The following is a 22,443-nucleotide window of genomic DNA, read 5'->3' as shown; positions in this document are numbered from 1 at the left end:
TCAAAAAGGGATTGTTTAAGCACATTGTCCCATCAATTCTCTGTGAAGCAAATGGTAGGAGTTAAAAAATGCTTATTGAGAAACAAATTGGAATACGAAGGGGTTTTCATATACTTCCATAATACAGGAAAGCAAAGACAAATGGTACTTCATAAGCATACCCTGACCACCAGGTTATAATCCTTAAATCCAGCCCAAGTGAAGTATTCTTTTATCCAGGATGGGTGGCGAAATATTTCATCTCCTACAGCAGCATTCAAGATTTTCAAATATGGTCCAAAGTCCCAGGAATCCTTGTAAATTTTAGTCCCCTCCGGAGGGTCAATGATGCCTTTGCTTAAAGACAAAAAGATAAGAGAAGGAAAGAAGACAACAATAAATAAGGAAGGAAGGCAAAAGTTAGCACTTCAGTTTCAACAGTCAATCAGAGGAGCAGCTTTTTGATCATTCAGGTGGTACCCAGAGGTCCCACAGAAGTTCCTTGGGGGACACTTTCCCAGCCTTAACCAGAATAGCTCCTGTTAATTGTTTAGTGTGACGGCTCTCAAAGTTAATACATTTAAAGATAAAAGCCCTTGTCTGGGGAAAAAAAAGTTGGAAAGCCACTGATGCAGACCCTTTCAGCTCGAATCACTAAATTATGGGAATGTTGAATATAATATGGTCATGCTGAGTTTGTAGAAGCCTGCTCACACCTGCCCTGCCCCCTGACCTCCACTAGAATATAAGTTTGATGAGAGCAGCATCCGTGATTGGCACACAGAAAGTGTTAGTCGTGTCCACCTCTTCGCTACTCCATGGACTGTAGCCTGCCAGGCTCCTCTGTCTATGGGATTTCCCAGGTAAGAATACTGGAGGGGGTTGCCCTTCCCTTCTCCAGGGGATCTTCCCAACCCAGGGATCGAACCCTGGTCTCCTGCTTTGCATGCAGATTCTTTATTGTCTGAGCCACCAAGGAAGCCTGGCCACAGAAGGGGCCCCACAAACATTTGTTGAACATAGGAATGACTTTAGCCTGTCCTCAAGATATACTGAGAATTTTGTGTCTCTAATATATGGTCATCTTTCTGTACTAATCAAAGCTGACAGACAGGGCAACTCTACCTGGAAACCCAGTCAGCAATATGGATGACAGTTCTCTGACATTCCTAAAGCTGCCCATCCAATGTGAGGATGGATCATTGCATGGGACATGGAAACTCGAATCCTGGTAATAGAACAGAATGTGATTGGGATGAGGGAATGGTGATGAGGAAATGGGCACCTGGCTAGTAGAGATTAGGCAACTCTGTGGCACTTCTCAAAACAACACTTTTAGTCCATTGTTTGACCAAAGCTAGAGAAGCACTGGTTTTGGTAATAAATTACTTGTCAAATCCTAAAGTTTCTAACTTTTAAATGAATCTCAAATCTGCTTCCTCAACTCCTTGCCTCATCTCATTTTTTAGCCTCACTAATCTCTTGCTAGATAGAGCCTCAATCTCCCAGTTGGCCTTTCTGACTCCAGTTCTTTCCACTGTGGCCTCTTCCCCCAGGAAATGCTCTTCTGCAAATGGAAATTTAAAAAAAAAAAAACAAAAAACAAAAAACACAGTAATGTTCTTTCCTCACTTTATAAGTTTCTCAAGCTCTCCTTACTCATAGGCAAATTCCTTGGACTGTTTTGCAAATTCTTTCTAGCCCTGGCCGGACACCCTGTCTCACCCTTTCCCTCCCCTTTCACTTACTGCCCCTACACTGGGGTGGATTTGACTTCATGAGGGAAGGACCTCTTCACAGCTGTTTGCCTGTACCTACTATGATGCCAGGTTTACAGAAGGAGCTCAGTAAGTCCTTTCTGAATGAATGGCATACTATTCACTTACTCAAAGTAAATATATTTACTAACACAACATTGTAAATCTACTATATTTCAGTAGAAACATTTTTTTAGAAAACAAACAAAAAACAAAGTATCTGCATTCTCCAAACTCATGACATTATTTGCACCTCCCTTCTCCAGCACGTGCCAGAATCTCGATCTCTCTTGCTCTAATTACTCTCTGAAACCTCCTCCTGTTTTCTAAGGTACAAATGCTTTCCTGGACACATTTACTGTTCTCTCCTGCCCACTCCTCCCCTCATAAGAAGGCAGAGTTAAACACTTAGTCTCCCTATATCCCTTACTCTGTGTCTTACAATTGAGAATCCAACAATAATCAACCCTCTTGTTACCCAGAATGCTTTGGTGTGACTTGATGATACAAATGCAGATTCCCAGGCTCTGCCTCCTATCTACCCAATCAGAATTTTAGAGGGTGGAACCCAAGGAGCTGCAGTTATCCAAGTGACTGGAGTTATTCTGATGTGCTTTCAAGTTTGAGAATTATTACCATAGGATACATCTGGGGAACTGGAGAGAGAGGATGGAGAATTCTGCAAATGCCAAATGCCAGACTCTTGAATGCCCTGCTAAAACCTGAAATAATTAAAAACTTCTCTCACCCCTGATCTAGAGAATACAAACTGCTTTTACCCTTGAGATACTGGGGAGATTCTAAGGAATTTTAAGCAGGGAAGGGGACAGAGTTTTGCATTTAAAAAAAGCATCTTTGGCAGCAAGGCAGAGTAAGGACTTTCAAACTCCTTGCCTGTGATCCCAGTAAGAGTTTTATTTTGCATCAGGACTCCCACATGGGCACCTGTGAGACAAAAGTTTCCTGAAATGATACTATTCCTTGTTATATGTATCTGGGCAATATACTCAGGTCTATTTGATTTTACTCTATTACATTTTTTAAAAATGCTGGTTGTGGTCAATGCCATTGATTTCTCAACCCACCAGTGGACTGTGAGCAGCACAGGGTCAGGATGTGCCGAGGAATGGATCGGAGCAGAGGCTCAGGGGCCACTGCAGGAATCTAGGTGAAAAATTGTGAGAAGCTAAATTAAAGTCACAATGCAAGAACTAGAGTGGTGGATTTGTAAGAGATTTATGCAGCTGAATTGATTAGATGTGGCAACCAGTTGGGTATGGGAGGTTACAAAAGGTCATAATCAGCTGGCTGCACCATTCATGCCAACTTTGCAAAGGTAAGGCCAAGAGAGGAGTGTGCTTTTGGTGTGTCCAGATTTCTGACACATTTAGTCCATTTCTAAATAAAGGTGAGGAACTAACAGTTTCATTTGGCTCAAAACAAGTATTTGTAAGGGGCTTCCTAATGGCACAGTGGTAAAGCGTTCCCTCACTTGGGAAGATCCCCTGGAGAAGGAACTAGCAGGGGAAATGCCTGGAAAATTCCATAGACAGAGGAACCTGGCAGGCTACAGTCCATGGTGCTGCAAAGAGTTAGACATGATGGAGCGACTGAACCCACACACAAGTATTTGAAAAGTCTTGGCCTGCGACATCAAGGCTCACGTTTCCTGCACCGCAATCCCAGGGCCCTGTCTCCTGTTCAAATGCACTGCCTATGGAATTGGCAGTTGGGTAGACTGGTTCCAAATAGGAAAAGGAGGACATCAAGGAAGTATACTGTCACTCTGCTTACTTAACTTCTATGCAGAGTACATCATGAGAAATGCTGGACTGGAAGAAGCACAAGCTGGAATCAAGGTTGCTGGGAGAAATATCAATAACCTCAGATATGCAGATAACACCACCCTTATGGCAGAAAGTGAAGAGGAACTAAAAAGCCTCTTGATGAAAGTGAAAGAGGAGCGTGAAAAAGTTGGCTTAAAGCTCAACATTCAGAAAACGAAGATCATGGCATCCCGTCCCATCACTTCATGGGAAATAGATGGGGAAACAGTGGAAACAGTGTCAGACTTTATTTTTTGGGGCTCCAAAATCACTGCAGATGGTGACTGCAGCCATGAAATTAAGACATTTACTCCTTGGAAGGAAAGTTATGACCAACCTAGATAGCATATTCAAAAGCAGAGACATTACTTTGTCGACTAAGGTCCGTCTAGTCAAGGCTATGGTTTTTCCTGTGGTCATGTATGAATGTGAGAGTTGGACTTTGAAGAAGGCTGAGCACTGAAGAATTGATGTTTTTGAACTGTGGTGTTGGAAAAGACTCTTGAGAGTTCCTTGGACTGCAAGGAGATCCAACCAGTCCATTCTGAAGGAAATCAGCCCTGGGTGTTCTTTGGAAGGAATGATGCTAAAGCTGAAACTCCAGTACTTTGGCCACCTCATGCAGACAGTTGACTCATTGGAAAAGACTCTGATGCTGGGAGGGATTGGGGGCAGGAGGAGAAGGGGACGACAGAGGATGAGATGGCTGGATGGCATCACTGACTCGATGGATGTGAGTCTGAGTGAACTCCAGGAGATGGTGATGGACAGGGAGGCCTGGCGTGCTGCGATTCATGGGCTTGCAAAGAGTCGGACACGACTGAGTCACTGAACTAAACTGAACTGAATGTTTATGTTCACATGAAAACTAACTCTCAGGCACGTTGTTTTTCACTTTGAGCTGTATCAATTATCCTTCAAAGAAAAAACTTCCATACTCTTTATCTTCAAGGAAGGTTCTGAGGTGAGGAAAACACTTGGGTTAACTGTTATATAGGATGAGAAAATTATTATAGTACTGAGAAAAACATTCAATCTTTTATCCCCTAGATTTGAAAGATACTTATTTAATAGTTTTTTATTTGAAGGGTAAGAATTCTGTTTAGAAAAGTGATGTGTGGATATTAATTCATGACAAGTTTAGGATGCTACTCAAAAAAAAAAACCCCAAAAAACACAAAACTTAGTATTCCTATGAATCAGGACCTACCAAGAGGCCATAAGTATATCCTTTATTTTTTCATAAAATTGAAAAAAAAATCCCTGAATCATTTTTATTCTCTAGTAAGTATTTAAGCCAAACCTGTCTGTTGGATCCTTTAGCATCCTACCCAGATCAAGAGTGGCTCCAGGTCGCGGTGTCCATGTTAACACATCAGAATTTTTCTTGATAAGATTGTTGAGTTCATCTGGGTCATTTTTGATGTTTGTTTCCTTAATGTACCTAGGAAATAAAGACATTCCCATGTCAGAAAGCTTATTCTCAGTTGAAATTCCTATTAGAACAATGACATAATTTTTATTTGTTTCTTCTTCATTCATACTTCCCAATCCCCCTCTACTTACCTCAGGAAAAAGAAAGACTATATTTGGGCTAATGTTCCTAATTAGGGAACAGCTATTAGTCAAAGAAGGTTGCATTTATAGCTTGTTTTTAAGTAATAATCACATAGTAATTGAAATTGAAGTTAGATAGAGTGAAATTATTATAAAGAGGTGGGAATAGCATACTCATATTTAATTTTTCCCAGTTTTTTAAAAATTGAAGTATAGTTATTTATAATAGTGTGTTAGTTTCAGGTGTATAGAATATTGGCTTGTTTTATTGTATTTAATATTAATTAAATATGGTGGTGGTGGTGGTTTAGTCACTAAGTTGTGTCTGACTCTTGCAACCTCATAGACTGTAGCCTGCCAGTCTCCTCTATCCATGGGATTCTCCAGGCAAGAATACTGGAGTAGGTTGCCATTTCCTTCTCCAGGGGATCTTCCCAACCCAGGAACTGAACCCAGGTCTGCTGCACTGCAGGCAGATTCTTTACTGGCTGAGCTATAAGGAAAGCCCTTTAATTAAATATATAGATGATTAAATATTATCTGGTAAGTAAATGCTAAGCAAATAACATGAACTAATTGTTTTTATCTTTACAACCCACTGAGACACCATCCTTATGGCAGAAAGTGAAGAGGAGCTAAAAAGCCTCTTGATGAAAGTGAAAGAGGAGAGTGAAAAAGTTGGCTTAAAGCTCAACATTCAGAAAACGAAGATCATGGCATCCGGTCCCATCACTTCATGGGAAATAGATGGGGAAACAGTGGAAACAGTGTCAGACTTTATTTTGGGGGCTCCAAAATCACTGCAGATGGTGATTGCAGCCATGAAATTAAAAGACGTTTACTCCTTGGAAGGAAAGTTATGACCAACCTAGATAGCATATTCAAAAGCAGAGACATTACTTTGCCAACAAAGGTCCGTCTAGTCAAGGCTATGGGTTTTCCTGTGGTCATGTATGGATGTGAGAGTTGGACTGTGAAGAAGGCTGAGTGCCGAAGAATTGATGCTTTTGAACTGTGGTGTTGGAGAAGACTCTTGAGAGTCCCTTGGACTGCAAGGAGATCCAACCAGTCCATTCTTAAGGAGATCAGTCCTGGGTGTTCTTAGGAAGGAATGATGCTAAAGCTGAAGCTCCAGTACTTTGGCCACCTCATGCGAAGGGTTGACTCACTGGAAAAGACTCTGATGCTGGGAGGGTTTGAGGGCAGGAGAAGAAGGGGACGACAGAGGATGAGATGGCTGGATCGCATCACTGACTTGATGGATGTGAGTCCGAGTAAACTCCGGGAGTTGGTGATGGACAGGGAGGCCTGGCATGCTGCGATTCATGGGGTCACAAAGAGTCAGACATGACTGAGTGATTGAACTGAACTGAATGAGATACCTGCCTTTATTACTCTCATTTTATACAGAAAGAGACTAAGGATCAGAGGGGCCGGGTGACTTGTCCCAGGTCAGCAGTGTCCATCCAGTGCTCTATCGCCAGAGCGGGGCTTGACCTTCCCAGGAGGTCACAAGGAGGAGCCTCTCCCCAACTTTAGGAGAAAGTCTGATAAATCTTTCCAACCCCTTCCACCATGTAAGGTTATATTAAAAAAGATAGGCATCTATGAACCAGGTAGCAGGCCCTCACTAGACACCAAGTCTGCCAGCACCTTGATCTTAGACTTTCCAGTCTTCAGATGTGTGAGAAATAAATTTCTGTGTTTTATAAGCCCCCTCCCAAAAAAGTCTTTCCATTCAAAACCATTAAAATCCATTGGTTAGAAAAGAGCACACACACATCCTCGGTCATAGCCCCTCCTGAGATCTAGTTTCTCATTGTGTTATTGATCAGAGCTGAGTATCTCCCAAATTTAATTACAAACCACAGTCTTTCTGGAAAAGTTCTAAGTCATCAATTTCAATGTTATTTGGGAAGGTAATCGTGGTGGTGCTGGAGTCAAAAAAGAGAGATTCAGAGAAACAGGCTTTGTCACTGTACTTCATCAGACATGGGTGACCCAAGCATTTTTGTTAAAGGGAATTTTACTTTCTTGTGCTACAGCTTGGTGACCTAGACTGGATAGATATTTTCAGCCAGATATACAAACATATGTAAGCACTGCAATTTCATAGCTCCAAGGTGACTTACATTATTTGTGATCTTGGGATCAATTTTGCAGACATGAGTAATGATGTCTGTCCACCCAAAGATGTCTAACTACTCCCTTCCTGCACATGTGAATGTCCTTCCACTGGCACAGCCCTCAGTTTGCAGCAGTGTCACCTCTTTGTCCCATCTTCTTCCTACCTCTCATCTCAAAATGATTCATTAACTGGTTTCCTTGCCTCCTGAGAAACATGACGCTATCAGATTACTCTTCCGAAAACACAATGTGTGGCATTCACAAAATTCTTTAACTTCTTTGTCTCTATCTCTAAAATAATAATAAAATGAATACACACCCAGATTCTACCCTCTGAGGGGTATTGTGAGTACCAAGGGTAACATCTGCCAACCATGAATACACAGAAGAATGGCTTGTAATCACTTTAAATGCCAGCATCAAGTTAAGTGGTCACGTGTCCCATTGGTAAGAAACCATCATATCCAGTTCTTCTCCAGGTCCTCACAATGCAACCTCCTTGATATTTCTAGAATCTGAATTCTCTTCTCAGTCCCCAATGTTTTTCATCAGTCCTTTCGAGATTGTTTTAATGATATTCAGACTGGTCTCCAGGATCGACATTCCTATCTCCCTTCCCATCATACATACAGCCTAACCTCCCTGGTGCACATCTGATCATGTCTCTGCTCATCAGACCCCCTCATTCTTAAGGATAAATCCAAGTCATGTGGAGTGGCACACAGTGGTGTTCACTGTCTGGTTCCCTCCATTCCCTCCTCCCCACTTCCTCAAACACCTGGCTCCGTCCCCTACACTGAACTGTAGTCACTCATCTCAGCATCTTTCTATCTTTGTTGGTCAGGGTTTACTCATACTTCAAAACTTTGTTTCAATCGTCCCATCCATGGTTTCCAACAGTCAGTTTCTGACTCCCACCTGTATCCCACTGCCTTCAGAACACGCATGTACCACAGCATTTATCATTCTACATCATCATTGTTTTTCTCTTCCAACTCTTAAGACAATCATTTCATCCCTAGTTCTCCAGCACCAAGAACATGCAGCTCAATAGATGAATGAATGAATGATGAACAGTATTGATCAAAAGAAATTATTATTTAGCCTTAAACCAGTCTATCTGAAAATATTCGGAAGATGTGAGACAGCTACATAATATCAACAAGAAGTAATAAAGGGAACACATCAGCAATCGGACATATTAATAAGATACATGTAGACATGTCACCAGACAACACAGAACTTCAAAATGAAAGCAGTCAGGTTTTAATGACGAGACACATGAAGCCCAGAAAAGTAAAAGAATAATAATAATAATAATAATCGGTCCTAATAAGTGGTAGTAGGGAAGAGCCTAAATTCCATGTACACTATTTCTCCTACTGTACTCTGAAGCCTCAGTTGATGAGAAATTATGGTCAGTACTTACAGAATTTTGCCATAAAAATGAATCTCAAGGACTATTTCTTTACTACCCGACAAGTTTACAGATAAATGTACTCTGAGTAGAATGACACATGCATTCCCTGTCTGCTTATGGGAAGTCCCTGCCCTTTGTACACAAAGTGCTCTAGTTACTGGTCACAAAGGGGATCTTCATGAAGCAAATGGCACTGGTGTTTGCTCATAAAGACACTATTATGAGCTCATTAAGACACTATTAACGGCTGAGTAGCTGTGTGATGAAACAGATGCTCTATATAACTGACAGAATCTTGTAAAAAATGAAAATATCTATAAGATTTTAACATTTAAAATAATAAAGCTATGCTTCAAGATTTACTAAATGAATAAACTGTATATTTTGTTTCTTTCAAAGGGTTGTGACTCATATAAAATGTGCCTATATTAAGATATGTGTTGTCTTACAAATATGATCTAAATAAACATATAGCTTTAATTAACATGGCTGAGGTGTTAAGAATAACTGTTTAGGTTTTTTAATTTTTAAGATTACTTAGATCCAATTTTTGGACGGTTTGGGGTGATCAGCTCTATGAATTTTAACATATGTGTAGATTTGTGCAACTACCATTGCAGTCAGGATACAGAGCGGTTCTCTCTGCTCTATATTCTGTTCTCTCATAACTCCCTCTTGTTGGCCCGTCAGTCAAACTCTCCCCTCAGCCCAGCCCTTGGCAACCATCAATCTGCTCTCCAACCAGTAGTTTTGCCTTTTCTGGAATGTCATACAAGTGGAATCACACAATTTGTAATCTTTTGAGGCCAACTTTTTTTGCTTAGCATGATGCTTTTGAGATTCGTCTATGTTGTTGTGTTTATCAACAGCTATCTATTTTTTATTGCATTTATAGTGTGGATATACTATGGCTTGTTTATCACCTGTTGAAGGATATTTGAGTTGATCTGGTAATTATGAATAGAAATACTATTAATATTTGTGTGTAGTTTTTGTGTTCAACAAAAGTTTAGTTTCTCTAGGGTAATTACCCATGAATGGAACTTCTGGATTGTATGATAAACATATATTTAAAGAAACAGTCAAACTGATTTCCAGATAGCTGTATCATTTTGAATTCTCAACAGCAATGTCTGAGAAGTCTTATTGTTCTGTATCTTTGTCATAATTGGATAGTGGTAATCTTTCATTACATTTTATTAATTTTCATTCTTATTTTATTAATTTTAATTATATTAAAATTTTATTAATAACTTGTATTACTTTTAATTCTTATTTCATTGCAGTTTTAATCTGCATTCTCTAATGGCTAATGATATGGGCACATCATTTCTTATGCCTATTTGGTGAAGTATCTGTTTAAATATTTTGCCCATTTATTTTTTAGTTCTTTGCTTTCTTACACTGAATTTTGAAAGTTGATTATATATTTTAGACACAAATTGTCAATCAGATATATGACTTGCAAACATTTTCTCACAGTCTGCAGTTTGTCATTTTACTCCCTTAGCAGTGTCTTTCACAGAGCAAATATTTTAATTTTGATAAAGCCCAATGTATTAAAATTTTCAATGAACTGATTGTGCTTTTGGTGCCATATCTAAGAAGACTTTGCTTAACCCAAGCTCATGAAGATTTTCTCCTATATCTTCCTCTGAAAGTTTCATAGTTCTACATTTACATTTTTATTTATGACCCATTTAGACTTATTTTAGGGGATACAGTGTAGGGTTTACACTGAGGTTCATTTTTTGCACATGAATGTCCAATTGCTCAAATAACATTCATTGAAAGGACTATCCTTTCCCTGTTGAACTGTTTTTGTACCTTTGTCAAAAATCAAATGGCTATATGTAGGTAGATCTATTTTTAGATTCTATTTCACTGCCCTATGTGTTTATCCCTTCATCAATATCATGCTGTCTTGATTTCTGTAGTTTTACAGTGAGTCTTAAAATTGGGTAGTGTGGTTCTTCCACAAGTGTCCCTCTAGAGTCATTTTCCTTTTATCTGTATAAGTTTCTTTGGCATTTCTCTTAAAGGAGCTCTTCTTGTAATGAATTGTCTTTGTTTTCCTTTCATCTGGGAATGTTTTTATCTTACCTTCATTCTTGAAGGATATTTTCACTGGATATAGAATCTGTGTTGACCATTCTTTTCCTTAAGCACTTCAAAAATACTATTTTACTACCTGCTAGTCTCCATAGTTGATGACTAGAAATCCAGCTACTTGAATTCTTCCATGAATACAATGCATTCTTTTTCTCTGCCCATATTTCTGTTTTTCCACAGATACAGACTATCTCTCTACCTCTCTAAGCCACCTGGTCCATTCTTAAACTTTCAGGCAGAGATCCCTTTTGTGGGTCCCCCGCAAAACAGTTATTTCCTTCTCATATTTTAGGTAATAGATTAAAACACTTCAAATGTCCATTATTTTATCTAATTCCTCTTCTCTGGTCAAGCCTTAGACCAAAAGGTCATCCCTAAGGATGCTTAACTTATCTGCCTTCAGACTATAAGGTTTGACATGAAACACATAACATGAAGCCAAATAAGGAAATCCTCTGGGTCTTTTTATTTTTAATTCAAGCTCAGAAATACTTCCTCACCGTCCTGACTTTAATACTCTCCAGTGTCATGTGGTAAATATTTCTATCAATTTTCACTTTTCCCTTGAGTGACCCATAGCTTAGAACATGGAAGTAATTGAATGACATACTGTTTCACCTTCTCCAGAAGACTTTCTTGATTGATCTTGGACATGCTTTCTCTTTATATCTTTTAACAGATGCTCATCACTGTCCAAGACAGTGTGGAGTGCAAAATGTCACCACAGTCCAGTTCCTCAGTTCTTGGGTATTTCCATATAGTGTGATGTGTGCGAGCTGTAAATGGCAGCAAAATCTTTTTCTTTGCTCCTTTTCCCATTGTTTGAAGGACAGAACTGATGTTCAGCCAGAAGACATAATAGTTGCTAAAATATTGAAATGGTTCAGTGCCATTTGGTTCAGAGCTGCCTCTCTGACTGTCCTTCTTGCTATTCCAGTTATCTGACCCTCCCCTGGGGATCTCCTGGCCCTCTCTCATGACACCAAGCATTCAGAACAGATATCAGGTAATGCTGGATCAGGTCTGGAGACTCTGCTCCTCCAAACTTCATGTGACCAATAAAATGAAAACCTTCAAACATTCTCAAAGAAAACTCACTGGCCTCCAAAAAATACACTTGAAAAACAAGATCTAGAAGTTATGCTGCTGCAAGAGAAACCCTTTTAGACACTCAAAAATGAGAATATAACTTGATAATGATACAGTCTCTATTCTGAGATATAGTGTGGTGTAGAGAAAAGAGCTTCAGAGCTAAGCATACCAGGATTCATTTCTTAACTCCAGTGATTCCAGCAGAGTGATTTGGGCAAATCTCTTAGCCCCTGCGTTTCAACCAACTTGAACAGGCATAATGATACCTACCTTACAGTGTCATTGAGAAAACTAAATGACTTGACTAAATGCCCCAGTTCAATTTCTAGTGTATAACTTGCCTTTATCCTTTACAGGATCCTTCTAGACAAAACTCTATCTGGATTAACTCTAGCTGCCAAGTATTGCTTTCATTCATGCTCTCCGTTCTCAGACAGCTTGTTAAATAAACTCCAGATTCCTACCAATTATTCTCTCTCATTCCATGTTGCATTTACAACTAAATCATTCATCCCAGAATACATTAACTCATGTGTAAATATGTTATACAAAATGTCCAGCCATACTTGTCTGAGGGGTGGGATTCCACAAAATACCCAGCAAAGGGGCAATAAATTCGAGGTTGTAGGTCCTTCACCAGCCGAGCCTTGTAGTTCAGGAGTTTCTTCCTTTCTGTTTTAATGAACTGGGCTTTCCATTCCTCTGGAATGACAGGGTTTGGATTAGAGTCTCCTCTGTTCAGAAATCAGAGAAAAACAAAAGCTCTAGTAGAGAAATCTTTCAGGAGATAAAAATTGACAGCTGACACTCAGATGTAGACCAAAACTCTGTCATTAGTGGCTTTATTTTGCAAATTTCATTTGGTTACTAGGAAACTGTTCCTGAACTAGCCAAAGACACCGAACCCTCTCCTTGTTTATGGCAATTCATGTGGACCTAGCTGAATACACAGGGTGGCACGTATAGTTGTACCTTGCATACATGTACATTTTAAGAGCACTGTAATTCTTGTATTGCTTAATGCTCTTCTAACATAGAAATGGCTTTGCTATCTGGGTGGATTATAAATGCAAAGCACGTTTTTTTCCACCGTGGGGGTGTGTAGTGGTCAAGGGCCTGGATGTTGGAGTCAGTTAAGACTTAGGGTCAAAACGCAGCTCTACCACTTAAATTCTTTAAGTTTGTTTTCTCCTCTGTGAAATGGAATCGTGATGCCTACCTCACAGTTTGTTCATTTGCTCATTCATTCATTTGCTCAGTATTTATTGAGCACCTCCTATGAGCCAAAATAGTTCAAGGCATGGAGAATATAATGATGAACAAGAAAAAGCAGTTCCTTGCTCTCATGGAGCAGTCATTCTAGTGAAAGATGCAAATAATAAATAAGTAAATAAATTTATTTCAAACAGTGATGACCTAGGAAGAAAGTAAAATAGGACCATGGGCTAGAGAGAGGCTGGAGGGGGTTATTAGACAGGACAGTTAGTGAAGATGACATTGGAGTCATAGAATACAGATACACATAGAAGAGGAATTGGCCACTGTGTGGAGGTCAGGGGTAATAGCACAGGCAGTGGAAACAGCACATGCAAAGACCAGGGCATGGATGTACTTGGCGTATTGAGTCTGAAGAACAAAAAGCAGGCCAGTATGTGCTGACATTGGTCAAGCAATGGGGATACAGACAGTAAAGGAAGTTGAGAATTTAGGCAGGGCCCAGAGCATGTGGGACACTGTGTCAGGGAACTGCTCCTCCTCCTACCGCTATGAACATCTGTTGAACACAGACAAGGAGACAGAAAAAAATAAAAGTTATCCATAAGCTAGACCTGATCTCTATTAACATTTAATTATTAACGTTCTGGTATATTCCGGACCTTCTTAAATATATGTGCACATGTAAACACACACATACACATACCCACCTAAGAATGACATTCTGGGACTTCCCTGGTGGCTCAGTGGTAAAGAATCCTCCTGCTATCGCAGGGGACACAGGTTTGATCCCCGGTCCAGGAAGATCCCACATGCTGTGGAGCAACTAAGTCTGTGCGTCATAACTACTGAGCCAGCACTTTAGAGCCCAAGAGCTACAGCTGCTGAGCCAAAGCACCGCAACTGCTGAAGTCCCCATGCCTAGAGCCCATGCTCTGCAGTAAGAGAAGCCACCACAATGAGAAGCCCACGCACCGCAACTAGAGGGTAGCCCCAACTCACCGCAACTAGAGAAAGCCCACACACAGCAACGAAGACACAGCACAGCCAAAAATCAAATAAACAAATCTTAAAAAAAAGGATGGAATTCTGCAGCTACCTTTAGTAGGTATATGTTGCCTCCCCAGTCACATTGTTAACCCACTAAGGACAGCACTTCCCCTCTATATCTCACATGGTGACACATTCTGGGAAGCAATGAATACAGACTTAAGAGAAAAAAGGAACTGTACAAGGCTTTCTTCATATTGCAAGTGGGGCATTTCTGCCACATCATTAAACAGAGATTGCTTAGAAAACATATGCATTTATTAAGTGAACATATATTAAGCACTTTCAATCCTAGTACTGAGCAAAAGTGAGAACAAAATGTACCACTTACACACCCTCCCCCATCCCAAACCTAGCACTACACTTAGACCCAGAGCAGAAGCACTTCTTCCTTGGATTGCACATTTCTTCTAGCTTTGAGATATAACTGATGTGTAATTTTACATAAGTTTAAAGTACACACCACGGTGATTTCATTGCATGCATGCATGCGTAATGATTACCACAATAAGGTTAGCTTATTACCTTCATCACCTCATTACCATTTTTCATGTGTTAGAACACATAAGATCTGCTCTTTTTGCAACTTTCAGATATAGAGCACAGCGGTGTTAACTATAGTCACTATGCTGTGCATCACATCCCCAGAACATATTCACCTTATAACTGGAAGTTTATACTCTTTGACCACTATTTGCCTATTTTCCCTGCTCCCCAGACCCCCATAACCCCATACTTTAGAGGGGCTTCCTTTGCCCCATCCCTCCCTGGTATGAGCATTCCACCAAGCCAAGGGCATATGCCTACCTCAAGGTGCCCACATTCTATTCTGAACCTCATACCAAGAGCATTTAAGCCTGGATTACCAATGTCAGACTCTCCCTGTTCTGCTCTATGGTCTACATCAGGAATCCAATTGATCCAAATGATTCTTTTTCTTGACTTATCCTGAGATGCTCCCTAATCCTCTTAGTGTTTCTTTCATGCCCCATCAGCACACTTTGAGCTGGGAACTTTAGTCTGTAATCTGTGATTTGCAAGTCTGGTTTCCCAGTAAGATTGTAAGCTTCTTGCAGGGAAGAACCATGTTTTAGTTATCTTTGTATTGATTTGCAAAGCGTTTAGCAAAGTGCCATGCCTGCTCCCTGGCATCACTTTGAAATAAAGTATTACCAGTAAACTTTCCACCACTGAAAGTCATCGGAAAGCCTGATGCTCCTCCAGCAAAATCACTCATCATTAAATCAACCTTCATAGGCAGCCTTCCTCCATTGGGTCTGGTGCAATCCACTGTATTGAGTATTTTATGACCTGTGGAAAAATTACACGGCATAAATACTCAAGGTGAAATCTTGGACACCATAGTTTGAAATCCTAGGCCAACAAAATCAAACTCCTCCTGACTGATTTGGTTGGTTCTGGATGAGGATAATAATCTTGATTCCCTTCAAGATCATAGATAGACTACTTTCCTTAGCCAACTATCTTCAGATGTTGAGCTCAAATGATGCAGGGGGGAAAATAACCAAATCAACACAAATCTCTCAACCTTTTGGAAATTCTATTTAATGACTGTTGGAGTAAAGCCATCTTCTCACATGAAAAGCAGAAGTGTATGATTACACTTCAGACTTAAATTGAAGAAAGTAGGGAAAACCACTAGACCTTTCAGGTATGACCTAATCAAATCCCTTATGATTATACAGTGGAAGTGAGAAATAGATTTAAGGGCCTAGATCTGACAGATAGAGTGCCTGATGAACTATGGAATGAGGTTCGTGACATTGTACAGGAGACAGGGATCAAGACCATCCCCATGGAAAAGAAATGCAAAAAGGCAAAATGGCTGTCTGGGGAGGCCTTACAAATAGCTGTGAAAAGAAGAGAGGAGAAAAGCAAAGGAGAAAAGGAAAGATATAAGCATCTGAATGCAGAGTTCCAAAGAATAGCGAGAAAAGATAAGAAAGCCTTCTTCAGTGATCAATGCAGAGAAATAGAGGAAAACAATAGAATGGGAAAGACTAGAGATCTCTTCAAGAAAATTAGAGATACCAAGGGAACATTTCATGCAAAGATGGGCTTGATAAAGGACAGAAATGGTATGAATCTAACAGAAGCAGATGATATTAAGAAGAGGTGTCAAGAATACACGGAAGAACTATACAAAAAAGATCTTCATGACCAACGTAATCATGATGATGTGATCACTCATCTAGAGCCAGACATCCTGGAATGTGAAGTCAAGTGGGCCTTAGAAAGCATCACTACGAACAAAGCTAATGGAGGTGATGGAATTCCAGTTGAGCTATTTCAAATCCTGAAAGATGATGCTGTGAAAGTGCTGCACTCAGTATGCCAACAAATTTGGAAAACTCAGCAGTGGCCACAGGACTGGAAGTCAGTTTTCATTCCAATCCCAAAGAAAGGCAACGCCAAAGAATGCTCAAACTACCACACAATTGCACTCATCTCACATGCTAGTAAAGTAACGCTCAAAATTCTCTAAGCCAGGCTTCAGCAATACGTGAACCACGAACTTCCTGATGTTCAAACTGGTTTTAGAAAAGGCAGAGGAACCAGAGATCAAATTGCCAACATCTGCTGGATCATGGAAAAAGCAAGAGAGTTCCAGAAAAACATCTCTTTCTGCTTTATTGACTATGCCAAAGCCTTTGACTGTGTGGATCACAATAAACTGTGGACAATTCTGAAAGAGATGGGAATACCAGACCACCTAACCTGCCTCTTGAGAAATCTGTATGCAGGTCAGGAAGCAACAGTTAGAACTGGACATGGAACAACAGACGGGTTCCAAATAGGAAAAGGTGTACGTCAAGGCTGTATATTGTCATCCTGCTTATTTAACTTCTATGCAGAGTACATCATGAGAAATGCTGGACTGGAAGAAACACAAGCTGGAATCAAGATTGTCGGGAGAAATATCAATAACTTCAGATATGCAGATGACACCACCGTTATGGCAGAAAGTGAAGAGGAGCTAAAAAGCCTCTTGATGAAAGTGAAAGAGGAGAGCGAAAAAGTTGGCTTAAAGCTCAACATTCAGAAAACGAAGATCATGGCATCCAGTCCCATCACTTCATGGGAAATAGACGGGGAAACAGTGGAAACAGTGTCAGACTTTATTTTGGGGGGCTCCAAAATCACCGCAGATGGTGACTGCAGCCATGAAATTAAAAGACGCTTACTCCTTGGAAGAAAAGTTATGACCAACCTAGATAGCATATTCAAAAGCAGGGACATTGCTGACTAAGGTCCGCCTAGTCAAGGCTATGGTCTTTCCTGTGGTCATGTATGGATGTGAGAGTTGGACTGTGAAGAAGGCTGAACGCTGAAGAATTGATGCTTTTGAACTGTGGTGTTGGAGAAGACTCTTGAGAGTCCCTTGGACTGCAAGGAGATCCAACCAGTCCATTCTGAAGGAGATCAGCCCTGGGATTTCTTTGGAAGGAATGATGTTGAAGCTGAAACTCCAGTACTTTGGCCACCTCATGCGAAGAGTTGACTCATTGGAAAAGACTCTGATGCTGGGAGGGATTGGGGGCAGTAGGAGAAAGGGACGACCGAGGATGAGATGGCTGGATGGCATCACGGACTCGATGGACATGAGTCTGAGTGAACTCCAGGAATTGGTGATGAACAGGGAGGCCTGGCGTGCTGCAATTCATGGGGTCACAAAGAGTCGGACACGACTGAGCGACTGAACTAAACTGATGATTACATTACATCATAATATGTCAATGTGAAAATAAAACACTTAATAAAGGCAGTTTTGAAGATGTTCAGTTCAGTTCAGTTCAGTTCAGTGGCTTAGTCATGTCCGACTCTTTGCGACCCCATGAATTGCAGCACGCCAGGCCTCCCTGTCCATCACCTATAGAGGAAATATAGAGTATCTGTTCCCTTATGAAAAAAATGTTTGCACCTGTCACCACAGAGTATGTTACTGCTAATTTTTTCTCTGAGTGACAGATTTTCTGAGATTTTCTCAGTGAAAGTCCATTTTCCTAAGACAGGGATAGAATATACTATTTCTTATGGAAAATGAAGAGGGAAGAAGAAGATGAAGATAGGATGGAACCTTGGATAGCTATCATTATCCTTCCTACCGAGAGTATGTTTCATTTTTCATTGCTGATGAAAATAAGAGAATACCTTTGTATTCCACGATAATGCAAGTGTCCATTTCAGGATGAACGCCATCCATTAGGATCATGAATCGGAGATTTTCGTCTACCTGGAATTTAACAATAAAACCAACAACTGTTTATGTCAGTTTGGCTTTTTGTTCAATATTTGAGTAAATGATCATCTCTTCTGGAAAGAAATCCCTTTTATTCAGAATTGGATTTATTATCCAGTAAAGTCATGCCATTGATTTATGGAGAGAAAAGCCACCTTTTATTTTAGCTGAAATAGAGATTTATACAGTAATACATACTTACATAGTACTACATATGGAAAAAGTAAGCCATTGTTTCTTCAGTATTAAAGCAACTACCTCACCTAAAATTTACCCCCAGAAAGTATAACTGAAAAGTGTGGAAAAAACACTGATATCTGACCTGCTGCCATATTCCAAATGGCACTACATTGATATTAGTCAACTGGACACCACTCTGATTCAGATTCCAAAATACAGGTCTTTCTGTTTTTCCAACATAAATGGGGATATCTGGTCTTCTCCCAGCAAGCTTCTTCAGTGTGGGGTAACTAGGATCAGAAAGATGGGAAGTTTGAAAGGTGAAAACACTGGATCATCTAATGTAAGAGACAGTTTGCCCTCACACCAACATGTGGACCAAGAAGAAAGGAATGGAAAAACCAGACCTCCCCAGAGTCCAAAAAACAGGGTTTTTCCTCAAGGTTGACTGTAACAATGAGGGGAATTTCCTAGCAGATTCCTCTTTATTGGGAAAACATATCATATACCACAGCTTGTACATCAAACCAGGAGTACAAATTCCATTTTCCACACTGATGCTGCTTTGAGCAAGGGTAGTTCTAACAGAAGGTACAAAGTGGAAAACTCCTGCTGAAGAGGTTTCTGGCTGAAGTTCTCCAGAATCTTCATTTTTTCTCACCTCTCAACCAGCAGCTCCCAGTAAAAGAAAGGTCTTAGTCATAAAACAAGGAGAACCTGTGAATTGCCCATCATTAGGGGTGCTTTTTCAACCGTCAACAGATTGATAGCCACATGGTGGCACGTGCTACTGCTAAGTCACTTCAGTCGTGTCCAACTCTGTGTGACCCCATAGATGGCAGCCCACCAGGCTCCCCCGTCCCTGGGATTCTCCAGGCAAGAACACTGGAGTGGGTTGCCATTTCCTTCTCCAAGGCATGAAAGTGAAAATGAAAGTGAAGTCGCTCAGTCGTGTCCAACCCTCAGCGACCCCATGGACTGTAGCCTTCCAGATTCCTCCGTCCATGGGATTTTCCAGGCAAGAGTACTGGAGTGGGGTGCCATTGCCTTCTCCGTAGTGGCATGTAGAATGAATGATTTGTCCTTAAGGAGAGTCAGTTACCAGCTAGGCAAGACAGTAAAATTTAGTGTAGAAGAAAACAACATTTACCATTTGGAGTAATTCTAACTCAGTATACAATTAACCATCTGAGCACTTTTGAACATCTTCACAGATTGTCAACTCTCATTTCTGAGCATTCATTACATCAAAGGATTATATAATACTGTGGGGTGTGGCAAAACATGAATAATAAACAAAAGGCTGTTTAGGTAACTATTATATGTCAATCATGGTGTTAGGCATTTTCACTAGTATTTTATTTATGGTCTTTTATTTCTTCTAACCAAAAAAAAAAAAGCTCTATTTTTTTTTGTTTTTAATAAATGAGAACACATACTCAGAAATATATGGCTAACAAATAGTAAATTGGTATTCAAATTCAGGTTTTCTGATCCTAAACTTAGTGCTTCTTCTACTAGAAGGCAATTTCAACTTAAATGAATATGCTGTCTGGTTTAAGAATCAGACTTGTGCATAGAGTATAATATCAGGCGAAATAAGATGTTTAATAATAAGAAAAGCATAAACAAAATCAGCATATCAGCACTTATTAATTACATTTAATAACTCCTCATTAACTAATATTCAAGTTCCAGACCTATACTAAATAAGTAGAATCTGGAGGGGAAAAAATCAGTATGTTTTCTTCTTTAAAAACAAAGGCTTCAAAAAATCAAGGATTCTCTGAATAAGTCTTCAATCTCTGGGTTAACCACTTAAATCTCCTACTTTAAGAGCCTTTAGGAGTTAGGATAGGTTATTCTAAAATCAATGTTTATTGCTTTGTGATTTTTAAATTGTTGAAAATTCTCACTGGCATCTCTAAATATTATTCATTATGACACTCATGTGTGCTGCTGCCAAGTGGTTTCAGTTGTATCCTTCTTTTGGTGACCCTATGGACTGTGCCTGCCAGGCTCTTCTGTCCACGGGATTCTCTGGGCAAGAATACTGGAGTTGGTTGCCATGCCCTCCTCCAGGGGGTTTTCCAGACCCAGAGATTGAAACTGCATCTCTTGTATCACCTACATTGGCAGGCGGGTACTTTACCACTAGCACCATCTGGGAAGCCCAATATAATACTCATATATTTACATGACAAATCACATTTATTTGACTAATGACTGTTTTCTAAAGTACACTGGGCTTTCCCCCTTGCTTCTCCCTTGGTGGCTCAGACGGTAAAAAATGCAGGAGACCGGGGTTTGATCCCTGGGAAGATCCCCTGGAGTAGGAAATAGCAAACTAGTCCAGTATTCTTGCCTGGAAAATTCCACGAACACAGGAGCCTTCTGGGGTCACAGAGTCTGATACAACTGAGCAACTAACACACAGGACCATGGGCATCTTTGAACAGGTACTATAAAGCAATCACTTAGTTTGTGTGATACTGCTTTCTCTATACAACCTGCATAAAATTAGTTCCACATGGTGTTATTACACAACGCATGAACCCAGAACTTTCATAATTCTGCAGTTGTACATCTTTGGTTCCAGAAGCTTGCATGGATCAAAGGTATCACGCAGTCCATAGCAGATTTTTAATCATAGCACAATATTCCAGTGGGTGATGTTCAGTTTTTGTGTATTGCAGGTAATTTGTTACTAAAACAGCTAACTACTTAAGTTTTAGTTTCCTTAGAGAAAAGAGAGAACATATTCATGCCTTAGAGATCTCATATGCTTTCAATATACTTTCAATAGAAAAATCAAGGGGCCGGTCAACCAGCAAACATACTTCCCCTCATCATGGACATTTCTATCAAAGAGTCTCCTTCATTTGAACTTTGTTGCCTAAAGTCCCAGCACAGAAAAATAAGGTGAAACTGCTTCATGTTAGAACAAGTGGGCAGGGCTATACGTTTACATTAGCACCTGAGAAGCTGTGACACAAACTTCTAAATAACGATGAAGAAGGAGGACCCTAAAATGAAGCCAGGGGTTGGAAATCTGACCCCATCTCTTCTGGTAACTGTTCATTTGCAAATGGCTGTGGTTTTATAAATTCAAGCTCCTCTTATTCCTTCCTGTTGATGATTATAAATTCAAGCTCCTCTTTCTCCTTCCTGTTGATGATCTGAGTTAAGGAAGTTTCAGTTCCTATCCTTAGTATCACACAGCTGTGGTTTCAATAAAGGATGAAGTGAACTCAGGGTTCAAAAGGTGGGAGCTCATTGTTGAAATGCTATGAATCAAGAGTTGGCAAACCACAGTGACCTGCTGCTATAATCTATTAATGCTTTTTACCTTTTTAAATGGTTGAGAAGGAAATCAAAAGAACAATCCTATCTGGTGATCCATGAAAACTTTATGATATTCACATGCCATTGTCCATAAATCAGATTTATTAGAAGACAATCAGGCTGACTGAGGACCATTTACGGCTGCTTTTGTACTACAACAGCTGAACTAAGTCACTGTAACACCAACCATATGGCTTGTAAAACCGAGAAGAGTTACACCCCATGTACTGGTCCCTGCCATAAAAGTTGAACTGAAAAAGGGAGTTGACATTGATGATCCTTAAGCCTAGACTTTTAGCAAGTAGCCTGAGGGTGGGAAGTGAGAGTGTGGAGAGTTATTAACTCCTGTCTTCCTCCGACAATGGCCCCTTTTGCATTTGTAATGGTATAAAGCCTGAAAATATCTTCCCTCATAGCTCAGTCGATAAAGAATTTGCCTGCAAGGCAGGAGACCTGGGTTCGATTCCTCGGTCAGGAAGATCCCCTGGAGAAAGAAATGGCAACCCATTCCAGATTCTTGCC

At 40.2% G+C, this 22,443-nt stretch overlaps 1 protein-coding gene across 10 annotated transcripts in view; it reads right to left on the bottom strand.

The window, feature by feature from the left end:
- The window catches only part of LOC138425582 (cytidine monophosphate-N-acetylneuraminic acid hydroxylase), a 301,978-nt gene that overhangs the window by 11,216 nt on the left and 268,319 nt on the right, over nt 1-22,443 (bottom strand). For all 10 annotated transcript variants that reach the window (XM_069563627.1, XM_069563631.1, XM_069563630.1 and 7 more), the window contains 6 exons: nt 18,719-18,866; nt 18,309-18,390; nt 15,309-15,446; nt 12,437-12,572; nt 4,866-5,006; nt 162-336 (listed from right to left, as the gene is read on the bottom strand). In XM_069563627.1, the coding sequence (XP_069419728.1) occupies nt 162-336; nt 4,866-5,006; nt 12,437-12,572; nt 15,309-15,446; nt 18,309-18,390; nt 18,719-18,866 (820 nt within the window). The remainder of the gene's footprint in view (nt 1-161; nt 337-4,865; nt 5,007-12,436; nt 12,573-15,308; nt 15,447-18,308; nt 18,391-18,718; nt 18,867-22,443) is intronic.

Source organism: Ovis canadensis, chromosome 20 (genome assembly GCF_042477335.2).
Source record: "Ovis canadensis isolate MfBH-ARS-UI-01 breed Bighorn chromosome 20, ARS-UI_OviCan_v2, whole genome shotgun sequence".
NCBI classification, from domain to species: domain Eukaryota; kingdom Metazoa; phylum Chordata; class Mammalia; order Artiodactyla; family Bovidae; genus Ovis; species Ovis canadensis.
Note: the sequence above shows the minus strand (reverse complement) of the source record. Positions and strands in the feature narration are given on the sequence as shown.